Raw genomic sequence first — 18,595 nt, 5'->3', positions numbered from 1 at the left:
AGTAGCTACCATGTGTTCAGCTGGTTAAAACAGAACTGAGGATGTCTATATTTCTAATGAGACAAGTTAAAGGACCACCCTCAGGTCCACCTAGCCATACAGTGATCCCCCTCCCATCCCCCAATCTATATGACCTTGATGCTCTTTACCACACAAAGCGGCAGAGGTTAATGCAGCTGTCACTTGCTGTGACATCACCAACCCAAATCCCCAGCAGGGCTCTGTACTCCATAATTCGGTAAGCTCCACCCCATAATTCCCAGCCCCTGGAGGAGTCCCACAGGCTGGATAAAACTGCTGTGTGGGCCATGTGTTTGAATATCCCTATTCTAGATGATGGTTACCATCCCAGTTCATGGTTGATACCCTTCTACTTTAATGCAGCAACATCTTTGTGCAACCAGAAGCAAGCAAGTTGGCAGTGTTATTTAATAATACCAGTTAACCCATCCTGGTGCTGCAACAGTACTATTACACTGTACAGCAGCAAGGAGGAACTGTAAACTAAGTTCTCCATTAGCCATTATCATCAATAACTTTCACCATTTGAATTTTCTGAGAAAAACCCTCATTTTTATAGCCCTCTCTTATACCCAGATGGGCTTCTGGAACAGTCAGTTCATCACCCCCTCTCCCTGATAAGAATAACCTATCCAGGGTTTAAAAAACCAACCATCTAGAATAAGTCTCCTCTTAAAACCAATCTGACTGAAGATTAGTAGGGAGTGGGCGGAGGAAGAAGGAAAAGGAACAACTCCAAGTGAACAGACAAAAATGACCATCATATTCTAAGACTTCAGGTTTTTAACCAAGACAGTAAACTTGCAAGAATACCTGTTAATTGCACTTGCTTCTTGAGGAGAAAATTTAAATTTCTCGATGAAAAAAACCCTAAAAAGAAAGATTTAGACTACATTTTACATATGTTTATTTTATTTTTATTTTTTTTTTACAGTATTTGTCATGCATCAAGAACAGAAGATTGTAGTTTACTGAGGGGTTTTAAAAAACACATTGTTGGCATAAATATGATGTACAGGAATAAGGTTTTCTGCATAAGATACTGTATATACAAATATGTATATAAGTACTGAGAAAGTTCCTATGTGATTTTTTTTTTTTTTTTTTTTGACAAGTATCTTATATCAGTTCAAATTATATTGTCAGTTGGTCCAATTTGAAGTGCAACTTACTGGCAGCAAACCCAGTAATGAGTGATAAATTCAGTGGGTTACAGCAGCTAAAGCAGAACCTTTTCACAGGACGCACAAGAAAAAAAAAAAAAATGAAGCAGGCAATTGTGCCAGCCTGGAGATTCATGTCGTCAGTGACTTCCAATTTTCCTCTCACTAAACATACATACAACTAAGCATTTAGCTTTAAACAGGTACCACATTTCTAACTCAAGTACAGATCCATTATAGAATACCAACTAGACTATTTTAGTCAAAACACAAGATAAGCATGCATATATTATATGAAGCAAATTGAATGCAATATTAATAGGGCATCCTGCAACTTGAAACTTCCACTACACTTAGGACCATAACACTCATTTAGAGGCACTATGGAATCTGATCCCCACCCCCAACAATCACATCTTCCATCATGCATATGGGGATAGGATCACATCTCAATTGTGCCCATTCTACTTGTTGGTGCAAGGGGAGCCCTGGATCATGGAGCCTTAAATTGGATGGATGCATGCATAGCACCCTTACCATTTAGCAATTAACACGTTAATTCTAGCATAAATGTAGAGAGAGGCCCTCAGTTAAATCTTCTCTTAACCAGCACGAGAGCATTTAAAAAGGAACTTTATGGCAAATATCCATGAATCTTAAAGATGTAAACAAATGTTATGCTCATAGCAAGGTTTAAGTAACACGTAACAAGTATTATGTTTTTGAGATCTGACACTGATAACCAGTCGTAAGTTAAATTTCCTAAAAACTAAAATATGAAAAACTATCACAATCTACAGTGGATAAGAGAGAGTACAAGCGAAGTCAATGAAAGAAGCAGACTAAAACTTTTGTAGCTATTCTATCTATTCAACTAGATGGTCTGGAAACAGATTTACTTGCAGGTATAGTGTAAGTTTAAGAAATAAGAGTCTTGGTGGTAGTCTATCACATGGCCATCTGATCAAATCGGTTTATATTTCATTTTTAAATGAAAGGTACTTACTTTCCCAATCCAATGAAAGGAAACACAGCTGCATAGTAACACACACAGATTATAAATATGAGCCATAAGGACAATGAGAAGTCCTTCACATCAGTTAATTTAATCACTTCACCTTGAGGGGAAAAAAAAAAAGACAGAAACATAAGATTACTGCACATTAGCTAGATACAGTTCACATCTTTGGATCTTAAATGAAAATCAAATGCACTATATATGTGAATGCTCATGTGGCTGGATCTTATATCATCTATATTCTCATGCAGATTCCCTTTAGGGAGAGAGCAAACTGAGGAAAGTACAAAGCCAGGGGGACAAGTTAGGCGTGGAATTCTCAAGACAGCTCTCAGAGGCAGCGTGCTCAAAGGACCTGGTCGTCATGGGTGACTAACTTCCCAGACGTCCGCTGGGAGAAATAGGCAGCCAGGTCTGTCCATTCACAAAAGTTTATAACCTCCTTACAGGACCTTCACCTATTGCAGGAGGTATGTGTTCCCACTAGGGGAAATGCCTTACTAGACTTGGTACTGGCCACAGGGGACAACTTGGTGAGGGATCTGCAGGTGCAAGGTAACCTAGGGGATAGTGACCACCTATTGATAGGGTTCACTATCTGGAGAAAGGTGGGGAAGGTAACTAGTAGTGCAGAAGTGCTAGACTTCAGGAAGGCCAACTTCAACAAGCTCAGGAGATTCGTTTGGGAGGGACTGACTGGTAAAAGCCTTGGAGAGATGGGAATCCAGGAAGGGTGGGCATTTCTCAAGGGACTAATCCTGCAGGCACAAAAAAGGAGCATCCCAGTACGCACAAAAGGGGGCAAAAAAAGTAAAGAAACCCTCTTGCTGGAGCAGAGAAATCCGGGAGAGCCTGGAGGGAAAAATAGAGAGGCCTACAGGCTGTGGAAGCAGGGGGATGACACCAAGGAGGAGTATACCTGCTTGTTTCGAGCTTGCAGGGAAACAGTGAGGAGAGCCAAAGTGGAAACAGAGCTTAGGTTGGCAGCAAAAGTTAAAGAATGACTTTTTGTTATCCTTAAGTACATAGGAAGCAAATAGAAGGTGCAGGGTAACTTAGGGTCCCTTCAGGATGAACTAGGGCAACTGGTAACAGACAGAATGGCCAAAGCAGAGCTTCTAAATGATTTCTTTGCATCTGTGTTCCTGGACATGAAATACACATGGAATACGCCTGGAAATACAAATACGCATCCCATTAGGACCTCAGGTAAGCCCAGTATAGATACCAACTCACCAACTGTTCGAGCTGACCTAGTAAAGGGGCACCTGGAGGGTTGAATGTAGTTGAGTCAACAGGTCCTGATGACCTTCATCCTAGGGTACTTAGGGAATTAGCTGGAGTCATAGCAGAGCTGCTGGCACAACTGTTTGAGCACTCATGGTGCTCAACAGGTCCCGGAGGATTAGAAAAGGGCCAATGTGGTCCCTATTTTCAAGAAGGGGAGGAAGAAGAAACCAGGTAACTATAGGCTGGTTAGTCTCACCTCTATCCTCAGCAAGACCTTTAAGAAAATTGTTAAGGATCACATTTTTGGGGGACCAGCAGGTAAAATGATGCTAAGGGGCAATCAGCATGGGTTCATAGCAGGCAGATCCTGCCCGACTAACCTGGTTTCATTTTACAACCAGGTCACAAAATGCTTGGATGAAGGAACAGAGGTAGAGGTTATTTACTTAGATTTTAAAGAGGCCTTTGACACAGTGTCACACCCAATTCTTATAAATAAACTAAACAGCTGCAATGATGATTATTACAGTCCAGTGGGCAGAAAATTGGCTTATGGGACACACCCAGAGAGTGGTGGTGGACAGGTCAGTTTCTACCTGGAGAAATAGGGGCAGCGGAGTCCCCCAAGGCTCTGTCCAGGTACCAGTACTATTCAATATCTTCATTAGTGACTTGGACAAGGGAGTAGAAAGCACCCTGTCCAAGTTTGCTGATGACAACAAACTATGGGGGGAGGTACACAAACTAGACAGCAGGGAGTGAATCCAGGCTGATTTGGACAGGCTGGGGAAATGGGCCCAACAAAATAGGATGCAGTTTAACAAGGATAAGTGTCATGTGTTGCACCTGGGGAGGAAGAATCATCAACAGTCCTACAGCCTGGGAGGTACCACTCTAAGTAGCACAGCTGCAGAAAGGGATCTCGGAGTCATAGTCAATGCCAAAATGAACATGAGTCACCAGCGTGATGAAGTAAAGTTAACCGCACCCTTTCTTGCATAAGTAGGTGCATCGCAAACAGGTCTAGGAAGGTGATACTACCCCTCTATGCAGCATTGGTTAGGCTGCAGCTGGAGTGCTGCATCCAGTTTTGGGCACCACACTTCAGGAGGGATGTGGATGGCCTCGAGAGGGTTCAGAGGAGGGCAACTCGCCTGGTTAAAGGCCTAGAGAAAAACCCCTATGTAGACCAACTAGGAGACCTGAACCTCTTCAGCCTCCACAAGGGGGGGGGAAGGGGAGCAGGCAGCAAGAAATAGGGGATACAATGTTTATACCAGGGCACCTGACAGGGTAACTAGAAATAATGGCCACAAACTGGAAGAAAGCAAATTCAGATTGGACATCAGGAAAAAATTCTTTACAGTGAGGGTTGCCAAAATATGGAGTAAGCTTCTAAGGGAGGTGGTGCTGTCCTCTTCCTTGGAGGTGTTTAAAAAGAGATTGGACAGACACCTGGCTGGGGTCACCTGACCCCAGCACTCATTCCTGCCCAGGGCAGGGAGTCAGACTCAATGATCTAATAGGTCCCTTCCAACCCTAACATCTGTGAAACCATAAAACTAAAACATAATTTTTTCGATTGAACTTCCCTTAAGCCTAGACACCTTTCAGAAGTGAAAGGCAGTCTAATGCATTTCATGGCAAGTTGAACTTAAATTCTAAAGCACATCCCTTGGAATCTCTGGTAGTCTGGTGCAGCACAATGAACTAATAGCGGCAATTTCTTTTAACTAGAGGTTTCCAATCACTCAGCGAGATTTGTCTGAAGCCCTGAATTACAAGGCTGATCTATATATGCCTTAAAATTGTGTGGGGGAACCCCAAAACTACAGACTGACAGATATGGCAGCCTCTATATTTTAGCACCTTCGCAGAAGAAAAACAGGGGATATCTGTATCTGCAGAATAATGAAATATGGTAATATAGAGGAAGCAAATTAATGGGATGTTTCTGTAACTGGCACCAGTTAAAAGACTTATTACTTCGAAGTTTTAGTGGTGACCTGCAAAGAATGAGGCTGCATTCGGTATTCCTGCAAACTCCGATAGGCAGAGATGATCCCAGCAGGGTGCGAGGCCCAGGGCAAAGCAGCCTGCCCAGGCCCCCCCCTCGCCATCCCATGGTACACTCATGCTAGGGAGTGAACGCCCTGGCACACTGGATGCAGCAGGACGGGTGGCAGCCGGAACAGGCAAAGAACCATCCAACCTGCCAGGCGGGCTCTGCAGCCGTGGCCTTTCCACCTGGTTCTGCGGGCCCCCCCAAGAGCACGAGGCCCAGGTCGGTTGCCCCAATTCACCCCCCGCCAGGGATGGTCCTGCTGATAGGAAACATTACATCAATTCACACCGTGTTAAAATCAGGAAGGCTGGAGAGTTCTGTTCTTAAAATTAAGTCTACGATTCCTCACCAAGGAGATAGTAAGAAAGATTGGGAAATCAAGAATGACCCAGAGCCTTGGTAAAAGACCGATGAGAGAACTAGAATGTAAGCATACCAGATGAGTTTGTTTGTTGTACAGTGAAGTCCCAGTAACCAGACCCAAGTCTGGGTACTAGTCATACCTTCTGTCTTAACTATCACTCACCAGTTTTTCCTTGCTTCTTGCAAAGGAGCTTTTCTGCTCTCTTGTCCAGGTAAGCAAGAATTAGTGCACAAATCAGTGAAAAGATACAAGTTACACCACCTACAAAAAGACAGAAGTTCACTGTACAGCAATATCAGATTGTCTTCCCTGTTAAAAATACAGCCATCCCTTCATTTCTAACCAAATCTCACAAGTCCAATAGTCTGAACATATTGACATGAGTTCAATTTACTTAAAAGAATAAAGTAGCTGTCATTTAGAAAATCAGGTGTAGGTGAAAACTGCACTGCAATTAGCAGTGCCTAAAGCTTGCAAGGTGGGGAAGTAAGGGCTTCCCCCCTTCCCCAGCTTTACTTAATTTACAGAAAGAAAAAAAAAAAATCCTTGATATACAAAATGCACATGCACACACCTCTACCTGCTGCCTTTCACTATAAAACCTCCCCATCCCAATGTCCAACTATACATGCGCAAAAAGACCTTTGGTTGCCAGCCATACAAATCAAATAAATAGTCCAGCAAAAGACAGTCACTCTATTAACAGCTGAAAATGTAGCTATGGACACACTGATTTAGGTTTGAACAGAATATATAGCTGCAGCAACTTATTTTCTAAATTATGAATGTTCTTCTCAAACAAATCTGCAATTTAAGTTTTCAAATGACAACCACTTACATTTTTCATGTGGGTGTGGTTTATTTCACATTGTGAATGTCTAAAATGTTATACACAAAGTCAATTTATTAACTTATTTATTTACTAACCTATCATAAGTGTTAATCCAAGTGTAGTGTGACCTGTAGAGCCCAGCAGATCTTGAACTCTGGAGTATACCCATCCCATGATATTCATATTTACTGTGCTTCCCTGGAAAGAAGATATTGGAATGAAGACTGTAATAAGGATCAGTTGGGGGAAAAAAAAAAGTTTTAAAGTTTACCAATAGCACAAAAAACATCAATGTAAAATGAAAGTTTAGAAGGATGGAATAGAAAAAGCACAACTGATTTTCCCACCCAAGTAAGCTGAATGTATATAGGACATGCCATTCAGTGACAGCTATGCTAGGTAGCGTTTCATAGATTTTATGTAAATATATCACAGCACTGCCACCCGGAACAGTTGTTAAACGTTTCTCAATCCGATTTACACAGTTACCATAAAGTAAGCCTGATCTGGCGAAGCTACCCCAAGGCATAACCAACAGTGAAAATCTGTTGCGTAAAAAAAGTCACTCTTGGGACAGGAAGAGCATTGAATTGACTCATCTTCAGATATAAAATTAGTTTACACCAAGGTCTCTACAAAAATTTAGAATAAGTCACCACAAAGAACTACACTGTCAACAGATTTCCCACAATGTATAGCGAGTGCATAATGCAAACTATGGCAACCCCCACCATCAATTTTGGGGGTTGTAATGCTATCTTGAATGGCGTTTTGGCTACTTTCCACTTGCATACTGTGGCCTTATTACAGAGTCTGAAGAAATTGCAAAGACAGATTTTACACATGAAGAGTCTCTCTTAAAAAACACTTACAATTCTGGCCATGCTAAGTTGCAATCCAAAGACAAGATTTAATTCCTTGCCTTTAAACCAACTGACAGCATAGGTGTTTTGTGCCACTGCTAAGGACTCTCCACCAATTCTAAAGATGCAGAAGAGAAACCAGTTAGCCACAATTTTTTAAGCAAACTCAAGAAAAAAAAATCTGAACGCCCACTCTGATCTAAATGAGACAGCACAGAACTGGCTCCAGAAGATGAGTACCAGCAGTGTTAGAAGCAAGCACTTTAATAGACCAACCTTAAGCAGTACTTGTTGATATTGTTAGGTATGGTTCCTTATTGTTTGAATTCAGTAAAGATATTACTAATGCAATACACAAACATTGGAAATTTAGTCCAATTTTGTAATTCTTAAATACAGGAAGGCAACTGCAACCCTTTACAGGACTTATCTTTATGTGCTTTTTTCTCTCAAAGATCTCTATTTTGGGAAAGCACTAGGTACTGTTCAAGACACCCAGAAAGATGGTCCATATCACAGGGTACATATTCAGCACTGATCTTCATTAAGACTTACCCAAATACAAATCTGCCAGCATCCATTAGCCAAAAAGCATTAAATAGAGCTCCCAAGGCAAAAATCACCTGTGAAATAAAAAAGTAACAACGTCACATAATAAAAGCACTAACAAGCAATATTTTACACCATTTTCCTCCTAACAGAACCAGCAAAAAACAGCATGTGGAATTCTGCAATATTTTCATGCCCATTAGCACTACATATTTGTGGGCAATGGCATTCAGAATACACACAGGTGCTTGTTGGTCAGTACCTTCCATTATTAACCAATACTGGTTCCATTAAATACAGAAATGCACAACAAACAAGTGCCCATAAAGACTTCTTACAAGAAGTTATTCACGCTTCATGTTGAAACCATCTCAAAATTGAATGAATTCTACAACACACAGAATGGGCCATTATAATTATAATCAGCCCCTCAAAAACGTGTTGCATATACAGGACATTGATAATATTATCTAGTATAGGCGTGGGCAATTATTTGGCCTTGAGAGCCACTTAACAAGTTCTGATGAGCTGTTAAGGGCTGCACACCCCCTCATCTGTTGAGAGCCACCTGCATACAGCCCTCAATAGCTCACCAAAACTTCAGTGGTCCTTCAGAACAAATAACTGCCCACCTTGATCTAATTATAGCTGTGTCATTGAAAAGAAAGATATCAATAAGCTCTGAAACCACTACAAAACCCTCATGAAGTCTTTCTAAAACTTGACTACATGCACACAGATCTACCGTTGTTTATATTATTATTATTACCGCCACCACTCACTCTCTTTGTAATAAGGTGACTGACAAAGTACATCAAAGCCACGCTGATACTGATATGGGAATTATACCGAGGCACATATACTGTGGTATAACTGAATGTCTCGGATATAGACTATATATAGCCTTCAAATAGAAAGCTAAGAATCAGGACAACTTATGTCTGGAATAGGAATCTCCTCAAAAAAAGTATTTACATACAAGCAAATACCAATATCAACAATATCTCCCTTATACAGGAGATACAGGATGGCAAGAAGGCCCATAACTCCAGACCTAATGTAAGGGGCAGCACAAACTATGTAGCCAATTTCTGAAATAATGAAATGTGAATGATATAGGTAAATATGCCTGAGAAAGTACCCGTGGGCTTCATAAAACAACTTCACCATTCATCCCTACATTGGATTTTTGCTAGGTTTCTCTATACCCTTTCCCCTTCCCCTCCCACTCCCAACACGCAGTGCATCTTAATATATTTTTGTTCAGGCACTCCAAACAACACTGCCTTTTTATGTCCTCTTGTTTGTACTTACCTGTCCAACACAAACAAAGGTGCCAAATATAATGGTGCCCAACCTGTTAAACAAAAACAGTTTGACCCACTTAAAACCTTTAAAGCCACATGTACTATACAATATTTAAAATATTTTACTTATGTTAAACATTACTGCACAATTAAAAAAAAAAAACAAGAGATACTGAAGGCCTGGTGTTGTAAATCAGATTACTAAAACAACTTTTCTACCTATTCATGGCAGGCTTACACTGCCCATGACAAGCAGAGATTCTTTAGAAGAACAGGAGCACCCTGATCCCCAAGGCCAACGTAAGTGTAGGCTTCCAGCTCTGTTTAAGAGAAACTACTAGAGAGCTACATATTAGCCTGACGCCATGCAAAGGCTCCCTCTTGCTAAGTTCAAAATTGTCTGCATACGCAAAAGTGACAGCTAATAAGCTATCACACTTTTGCAAGTTTATGATTTCAGCAGAGTGGCCTCACATCTTGGAAGAATACGCATCGAACTTTTGGATGGTAATAACCACTTACTGTTACATGGCAGATGCAAATCCCCTGCTATCCTTTCCAAATGTAAAAAGGTACTGTGGTTATGCTTACCGTATTCCAAATACTCTATCTATCAGAAAGCCTCCAAAGAAACAGAGAACAACATTGGGCCAGGAATACCAAGCATATAACGACATGAACTGAGCTGTGTTCACCTTCATATCCTACGTAGGGAAAAAAAAGTTTGAAAGAAAAATTATTTAGCACTGCAGTTATAGAGACAAGTGTCAATTATCATAAAGATATAGAAATAAAATCTTCCTTTAAGGGAGCATACATTCATAAACAATTCATCAGACGTTTGGGATACCAAGGGCAAGATTTGATAGAAGTCATCTGTAAAGGTTCATTTTTTCCACCCGCAGATGACGAACATTGCTACCAAAACACGCGCAGAGTTAAGAGAATCTTTTTAAAAAAAAAACAAACAAAAAAACTGAGAGGCCTTCAGCTGCTTTTTACTTCCACTGGGAACTGGACAGTTCAGTGCCCCTTGTACTTTTGAAAAAGTGTCACTCCCAACTTTTTAACTCTTGTCTGTATTTGAAAAAAACTAAACAAAATTTAAAGGCAACCCAAAGGTAATCAGAGAGAGTTAAATAAAAATCTTGAAACCCATCAGATTCAAATTCCATTTGTGACCCAGAGAGCTAGTTTTTGTGGCCACAAATACATCCTCTTTTTTTGTCTCCAAGTGCAGTCCTGAAAGGGGTCCACTCTCTCATTAAGACAAAGGCTGCATTACAACTGCTACTCATTATAAGATGCCCAAGCATTTCTACATATTTCTGATGAGCAGCACTCCAGAACTGTTGCAAAGTTTATTCCATTAGAGGGGGACAGTTGCCAATCTTCTGTATCATCTCCTACAGCACTAGATTTTCTCATGAAAGCAAAAAAGCAACCCAGAGAGTGGGGTGCTGGTTGTGATCTCACAGAAGGCTAAAATCCAACTAAACTCTAAACTACTTTCTACACCTCTTTGGAAAAACAACATTGTTAAAGTGTTAATCCCTCAGTTTTCTTAAACAAAATTATGGCAGATAAAGAAACAGTCTAAAATAGGAAGGCTTCAACATGAAAAACTCAAAAGATTTTACATGCAAACTGATTTCTGAGAAAGCTGCTCAAACATAAATAATTGCTCTAGCTTCTAGTTTTCAGAGAGCTCTAACTCTAATGAATAGCGTTTATACAAAGAACATTTCTGCCCAGGTGAATGGGCCCACTTGTGTTCAAGTCTTGCTTAGTCAAAGTAAGGCTTATCTTTATTTACTTAAAAAGGGTTTTATTTTTTGCATTACACACAAACTCTTCCTTGCTGCAGGAGAATTGCATTTTCAGGTTACTCCCATTTCTCTAAAGTTTGCAAACTACCTGGAGAGCCAATAAGTGAATAATGATTTTAGCACAATTTTCGGGTTTGTGTTTGAATCTAGAGGTAGCTGAAATAGTGGGTTTTTTCATTGTGATCAATCTGATGGTTTTTCACTGCTAACAGGGAGTAGCTGGTGGCATAACAGTCTGCAAGAACTATCTATGATCACAGTGATCCCCTAATTTAGGTTTTTTTTAAATTAACAAACAACAAAAGTTGAAAATATATTATTCCACAGAATAACTATATTTCTGCCATGTTGAACAGAATATTTTGGTGTTACTATCACAGCCTAAGGCTAATATACTTCCAAAAAGCAAACTCTCAATGTTCAAAATATTATACACATATATGCTATGAATACCTTCCTCCTTATTAGAAGTGCACGGATATAATTGGTTGCATATTGGATCAGCACCCATAAAAGGAAAATTAACATTATCGGGTATCAGCTTTTTTTGACCGGTGTAGCGGATAATGTCCACTGATAAATATAATATGCCTTCTGGCTGGGGACCTCAGACGCCGCGTGCATGTGCACAGCCGAACACATGCACGCGGCCAGGAAGGCAGCCGGGCAGCACCCTGCAGGTAATGCTGTGGAGGGGAAGGGGCATAGATCAAGGCTCCCATGGCAAAAGGGAGTAAGGCAAGGGCTGGGGGTGCTGCCCAGCCAGGACAGTGAATGGGACACCTGGGGCGGGAGCAGGATGGAGCCACAAGCGGTTTGTCCGGGGGGAGGCTCCTGCCACTGTACGCACCCCTCAGGGGAGGAATGGGGGTGCACGTGCCCCCCAGATTTGTGTATGGAGCAGAATGCAGGCTGCCCACTGTGGGCTTGGGAATCTCTGCTCTGCTACCTCTGCTCCTGGAGCCCCACACCGGTCATGCACCTGCTACCTGCCCAGCAGCAGTGGGGGCAGCAAGTTGTGCCTCCAGTTGCAGGGCAGACAGGGGGCACGTGACCAGTGCAGGGCTCCTGGGGAAAAGGCAGCGCAGCAGAGAGCCCCAAGCCTGCAACAAGCAGCCTGCATCCACCCTCATCCTGCTCAGCTCTAGTTAAAAGCATCCCCATGCTTAAAAATGGTGGCAACAGTGCTTGAATTGCTCATTTGACAAACTTTAGTTCAAATGCCCCCGCCACTTTTTTTAAGCGCCGAGATGCTGATCCTCGGGACGAGCCGCCCCCAGCTCTGTCCCACTCCCCACCCCGGGTCCCATTCACTGCTCTGGCTGGCCTGCACCCACAGCTCCAGCCTCTGCCCCACTCCCTCCCTCACCATGTGACCTCAATCTGCTGCCCCCATGGCCCTTCCCTCCCCCTCCAAAGAATAACCTGCAGGTTGTTGCTCTCCACACTGACCAACTGTGTTCCTGTAAATCAGCTGTCAGATGGGTAACAGCCAATATGGCTGGTTAATAATTGACTATCAGTATTGGCCAAGAAAATCTTTACTGGTGCACTCCTAATCCTTATTAATAGTTCAAGCCACTAATATTTAAAAAGAACACATCAACTTGGAGTCTAGTTTAATGCAGAAGTACTACACTTTTTGCCAAGTCTTTCCCCAACTTACAGCTAAAATAAAAGTATTCCCTATTTAAACACAGATCTCCTTCCTCTCCCCAACACCACCCACCTACCCCTGTGTTGTTAATGATACCTCTCACCAGTACTTACATGCAAACAGACAGTATAAAACAGGGATGGGCAAAGTCTGACCTACAGGCCAGATCCAGTTGGCAGCGGACTCCATTTCCCAGCTGCCCCTGAGCATGGCTGGGGGTGGTCTCCATGGCACTGTGAAAGCTCAAGGCTGGTGTTGCCATGGAGACCATTATCAGCTGCACCAGCAGGACACAATAGGGAGCTGCTCCGGAGCCACTGGTATCTTGAGATGGGGGAAGCTTACTCCAGAGCCTAGGAAGGGGCGAGCAGGCAGGAAATCTCACCTCTGCCCTGACTCCTTGCAACGGTAAAAGACTAGTCTGGAGCAGCAGCAGAGCTATGATCCCCTGCCCGCGTGCCCCTGCCTGAAGCATGCAGCCTACAGATTACAGCTCTGCTGTGGCTCCAAAGTAAGCTTCCCCCCATTGCAAGATCCCAGAGGCTCTGGAGCAGCCTCCTGCCCTGCTCTGCTGTGCAAACATGCCAGCACAGCTGAGGCCGGTCTCCATGTCAACCCCAGCCTTAAGCTTTCACAGCAGCTGGGGTATCCATGGAGATCGGCCCCAGCCATGTGGGCAGAGGCTGCTGGGAACTGGAGCCTGGCTGCCACCATTTTGCCCACCCCTTAAGCTAGAAAAAACAGACTGTATACAAAGTTCTACCAAATGTTTGAATTGGGGTTGGTCTTAGAGCATTTATACAGAAATGGAATGAGATCACACATAATAGATTTTGTAGAATGAAGGCCATAGTTGTAGTAATATTGATACTTTATTAAGCACGTGATTTTCAAACTGAAGTCCAATTTTATGCTGAATGGCTTTCAAAAAGACAGCAGGCAAGGGCCACATTTCAATTAGAAAACAAAAAATTACAAGTTGGAACCTAAATTACAGTTCATGGTATTAGTTTTTATAAACCAGAACCATTCAAAACATCTGGTTAAAGTTCTCATTTCTCTCGATGCAGATAAAACAGCATATTATTGGAAATAATGCTCTCTCTTCCCCCAAAAAAACAATCACTTACCCCTTGAACTTGAGTCTGGAGAGCTGCTGGATTGTCATAGCAAAAATAGCTGCCTATAAAAGGGAACAAATAGAAACAAAATAAGCTAAAACTACCTAGAAATATCAAAGCAAAATGGTATTTTACCCATCTCAGAATAGGGGTATCAAGATGATTTGGCCCCACTGGCCAGATAAGTGGCATGGAGCCAGCCCACAGGCCATATTAAGCCCACAGACCAAGCCCTTCCCCTCCTCTAACCTCAACCGCATGCCTGATCCAGCACAGGAAACATCTGCCTAAGCTGGTCTGGGATGGCAACAGATGTCCCAGGCACTGCACACAGAGATGGTCTGGCATAGCAAGAGAGGCTGCATTATGGGGCTTCTGTAGGCTGGATCTACCCTGCAGGACATACATTCTGACATCCCTGGATAACATTCTACCAGCAGACTAAGGAAAACGAAAGCTTATTTGCTTCCACAACTGTCTACTGAATGCATCTCTTTGAACTTTATGGAGAGCATAGGACAGGCTTGAGATAGAGGACCTGACCAAAAAACCCCAAAATAAAACTAAAAAAAAATTAAACTTATCGTTTAAGTGGATAGTTTTAACTTTTTTTCCTTCTAACTGTAAAGTATTAGTCTTCCTGGTAAATTTCCTACCAGATTTCAGATACAATTCCAAGCAAACAGTTATCTTTATTTGTATCTAAAAGTATCTTAGTCACTAAGTTCCACTGATATGTAAAGCATTTGCAAAGTTTAATATTAACAAATCATATCAGTAGAGACAAGTTCCCATTCACGTTAATGCACGACACAGCTCTCTAAAAGTTAAAAGAAAAAAAATAGTTTAACACCATGAAAGCAGCAAGATACAGAGCGTAGGGTGTTCTACAAGGAAACACTTCTCTTAAATCAAGATTGCTTCTGTAGAACTTCTGCTGCTGTCGCTTTGTGCTGACTGCACCCAAAAATCATTATTACAAGAGATGCCTAATGCTCAAAAGGGAAGCTATTTTTCTTTTTATGAGGAACTTCTGCCTAATAAAACAACTTACCCATCAGCTGTCTACCCATTAAATTAAAGTTTGTTTAATAAGCTGGGTATCCAGGTTGTAGCCATATTGGTCTAGAGGCAAAAGAAATCAGGACTTGTGGTAAAGGTGATATCTTTTACCAGACCAACTAGATTTTTTGTTAAAAAAAAAAAAAGTTTTTTTTTATTTTTTTGCAAAGATAAAAAAAAGTTAAAGAATTTTCTTTTTAAATTAAATAACATTATTTTGCAAAAATCTAGTTGGTTTAACAAAAGGTATCACCTCTACCACAAGTCCTGATTTAATAAGCAATGTATTGTCCCAAGATGTATTGCTGACCGGTTTTATTTTAAGTGAAAAGAAAGGCTAAAAAAGGCCATTTTCTTGGGGGGGGGTGAGAGCCTCAAGGATGTTTTTGGATCTAAGCGTCCTTGTGCTGCGTTAACAGCCCAAACGCTGCAGCGCTGCACGAGCACAGGACAAGTGAAGCCAGCCTGAGCTGTACCAATAACCGCATTTCAGCACCGACCAGGAAGTGAGTCTCCGTGTTGACAACGTCAGGGCACTTCAACGGAAAGAAGGGAAACAAGACTGCAGTCCCCGGCCCTCCGCCAGCTCCACCTTCACCCTCTCCCTAGAGATGCCCGCAGCAATGCGGCCGGGAAAGGCCCTGACTGTGCGGCTACGGGAAGCAGCTCGGCCTCGAAAAGCGGCAGGGGAGATGCGCACCTTTACGAACCGCTCCCTCAGCAATGTAAAAGGCACTCACCGAAACCCAGGAAGCACATGAGGGCCAGCACCAGGAGGCGGTGCGCCAGCCGCCGGGGGTCGCATAGCGCCGGCAGGGCCCGGCCCGCGGGGCTGCCCCCGCCCGCCGAGTCGCCGTCCAGCAGCGCCCGCTCCTCCTCCCCGCCCGACTCCCCCATGGCGGCCCCGGCCCAGGCGGCCGCCCCCGGCCCAGCAGCTGAGGCGGACGCGGCCACGTGACGGCCAGTCACGTGACTCCGCCTCAAATGGTCACGTGAGGAGGGCCGGTCTTACCCACCATGCACCGCGGCCCAGGCCCTGGCGTTGCCCGGTGACCATGGCAACGCGCCCTAGGCACTCCGCGAGGGCGGGCCCAGCTCTTCCCCGCGGGGCTGCGCTGCGCCGGCTTCGCGCGTGGAGTGGCCGGCCGGCGGGCGGGGGGGGCCTCAGCCCTCGCCGTGCCCGGCCCCGCGCGACAGCCGCCTCAGCAGAGTGCGGGGCAGCTGCTCCCCACGTGCAGCGCCGCCTGCAGCAGAGCTGGCCGCGGGGAGGGCAGGGACTGTCGGCCCGGGGCATTGCTCCTCACCCCGCACTCCCACCTCACACTGGAGACGTCCAGGTCACAGGCTTAAAAATGAGCAGATTTTGAAACACAGTGATTTGGGCTTGGTTCAATTGGCTTTGCGGTCCCTTCGCCTTTCAGGCTCCCTGTTTCTGACTTGCATTGTCAGCCACGGCGGCTAGAAACTTGTAGAAAAAAGGAAGGGGGGAGCTGAGCTCCTCTGACATGGAGGGTTTGAGACGAGCACCAGTGACACGTCACCCCACCGAGTAAACATTAGTTCCTGAATGGCTGAGCTGTAACATGCCGAATCCCCGGCACCGAAGTACAGCCCAGAGCAACCGGCTGGGGGCATTTCAAGCTTAAGGTAAAATATTCCTTTAGTTGTTTCCTTAATTAAAAAAACAAAAGTGGAAACATTAGACATCGCCACCTGTTAAGCTTATTGAGTTAGGTTACTGGTTAGCAGTCCTGACCATACGTTAATAGGGCAGTTTTATGCACCTATGAAGAGAAGATCTGGCCTCACACACGAGGGCTGTTCAAAAAGTATCGAGACTGATGCTGTAAGAAACAAAATATTTTATTTACAAGGGTTTTGGCTTAATCTCCTTCGAAGTATGCTCCTGCAGCCGTGCACTTCTCTCAACGTTTCTGCCATTGCTGGAAACACCTGATAAGCAATTTGTGGAATCGCTAAAAGCTGCCCAGTTGCATTTTGTTTTATGGTTTCCACATCACAAAATCTTCTTCTTTTCAAGGTTTTCTTAAGTTGAGGAAAGAGAAAAAAAGTCGCGTGTGGCCATATCAGGAGGCTACGGCACTTGTGTGATACGGTGTTTGGCTAAAATTTGGCTAAAAGTTGCTTCACAAGCTGTGCTGAGTGGGCAGGCACGTTGTCATGGTGAAGCATCCAAGAGTCGGACACCCACTTTTCTGGTTGTTTTTCTGGTCATTTCATTCCCAAATCGCCTGTTAGAATCGAATGACATGAACCAACAGAAATTCCAACTTCTGCTATCTTTCGGGCAGTCAGTCGCCTATCATTTCAAACCAAACTGCAAACCGCTGCCACATTTTCATCATTGAAGGGTGTCTGGAACGCTCATCACTTTCGACTGATGGTCGTCCTTCTTTAAACCAACGATACCATTCAAAAATTCTTGCACAGCTCATAGTGTAATGACCCAATGCTATTTTAAGGCAGACAAGGTTCCTTGGGTGAATTTGATATCTTTTATTAGACCAACCCAAATGGTTGGAGAATAGTTATTAAGCAAGCTTTCGGGTTCAAAAACCCTTCGTCAGGCTAAGGACGCTGCAGCAGTTGCTGCATGCTCTTCCTGGATGGAATGAAAAGTAAACAAGCCAGGGGCTGGGCTGGGCTGGGCTGGGCTGGGGAGTCAGTTGCCAGACAGATTGTAAAGTATCAAAAATCCAATGTCTGTGTTTAGTCCCTGATCTCTAGTATCCAGCAGGTTGATGAAATGGACCTCATAGGCTCGTCTCTGGGATGTGTTGTGTAAATTTCCCTTGAGGATCAGGACTGAGAGATTGGAGAGAGAGTGGCCCTCCTGTGAGAAATGTGCCCCCACCGGTAATTGGGTCTTTCTGTCTTTGATGGATTTCCAGTGTGCGTTCATTCTGGTGCGCAGTTGTTGTCTGGTCTCTCCTACATATCTTCCATCAGGGCATTTGGTGCATTGGATGAGGTATACTACATTCCTGGAGGTGCAGCTGTAAGATCCTGGGATGCTGATGGCTCTGTTGTGGGGTGTAGTAATAGTGGAGGTGGTGGAGATGTGGGGGCAGGTTTTGTTCAAATGTTTCACTTGCTGTTTTCCTGATTTTCATGCAAAATTTAATGCGCACACGTTGTTCTGGACACTGACATAACAAAACGGGATGTGAGACACAAACGATCTTACTTCAACTGGTGGCCACAGAAAACTGGGGAAACACCATATGCTGCAAACCTGTCCAGAGGAGTCTCATCATGCCAAGACATGTTCAGCAAAGTCATACCCCCAACCCAATACTTTATACTACAAATATACCTTCAGTCTCGATACTTTTTGAACAGACCTTGTATACCAACACCCTTAGCTTTCTTAAGCCCAGATGCATGAACACTGAATTATTTGAGCTTTTGCTTTACATTTCCCTGTAGAGATCATAATTATGTTTATTATTGTGCAGGCCGGGCCCCGATCCCGCCCTCGTTGCCATGGGCG

At 43.6% G+C, this 18,595-nt stretch overlaps 1 protein-coding gene across 2 annotated transcripts in view; it reads right to left on the bottom strand.

Moving 5' to 3' along the window:
• Nucleotides 1–15,981, bottom strand: part of MFSD1 (major facilitator superfamily domain containing 1) — a 30,339-nt gene extending 14,358 nt beyond the window's left edge. Inside the window, exons 1-10 of one of the 2 annotated variants that reach the window (XM_006276857.4) lie at nt 15,822–15,981; nt 14,029–14,081; nt 10,004–10,116; nt 9,420–9,462; nt 8,112–8,179; nt 7,566–7,674; nt 6,789–6,891; nt 6,024–6,122; nt 2,191–2,302; nt 835–891 (exon numbers count right to left, since the gene is read on the bottom strand). In XM_006276857.4, the coding sequence (XP_006276919.3) occupies nt 835–891; nt 2,191–2,302; nt 6,024–6,122; nt 6,789–6,891; nt 7,566–7,674; nt 8,112–8,179; nt 9,420–9,462; nt 10,004–10,116; nt 14,029–14,081; nt 15,822–15,978 (914 nt within the window). In that variant the 5' untranslated portion in view covers nt 15,979–15,981. The remainder of the gene's footprint in view (nt 1–834; nt 892–2,190; nt 2,303–6,023; nt 6,123–6,788; nt 6,892–7,565; nt 7,675–8,111; nt 8,180–9,419; nt 9,463–10,003; nt 10,117–14,028; nt 14,082–15,821) is intronic. The other variant, XM_014602872.3, reaches the window with a different exon arrangement.
• Between the last annotated feature and the right edge of the window lie 2,614 nt (nt 15,982–18,595).

Source organism: Alligator mississippiensis, chromosome 7, assembly GCF_030867095.1.
Source record: "Alligator mississippiensis isolate rAllMis1 chromosome 7, rAllMis1, whole genome shotgun sequence".
In the NCBI taxonomy this organism is placed as follows: Eukaryota; Metazoa; Chordata; order Crocodylia; family Alligatoridae; genus Alligator; species Alligator mississippiensis.
This window is presented reverse-complemented; position numbering and strand designations above follow the sequence as displayed.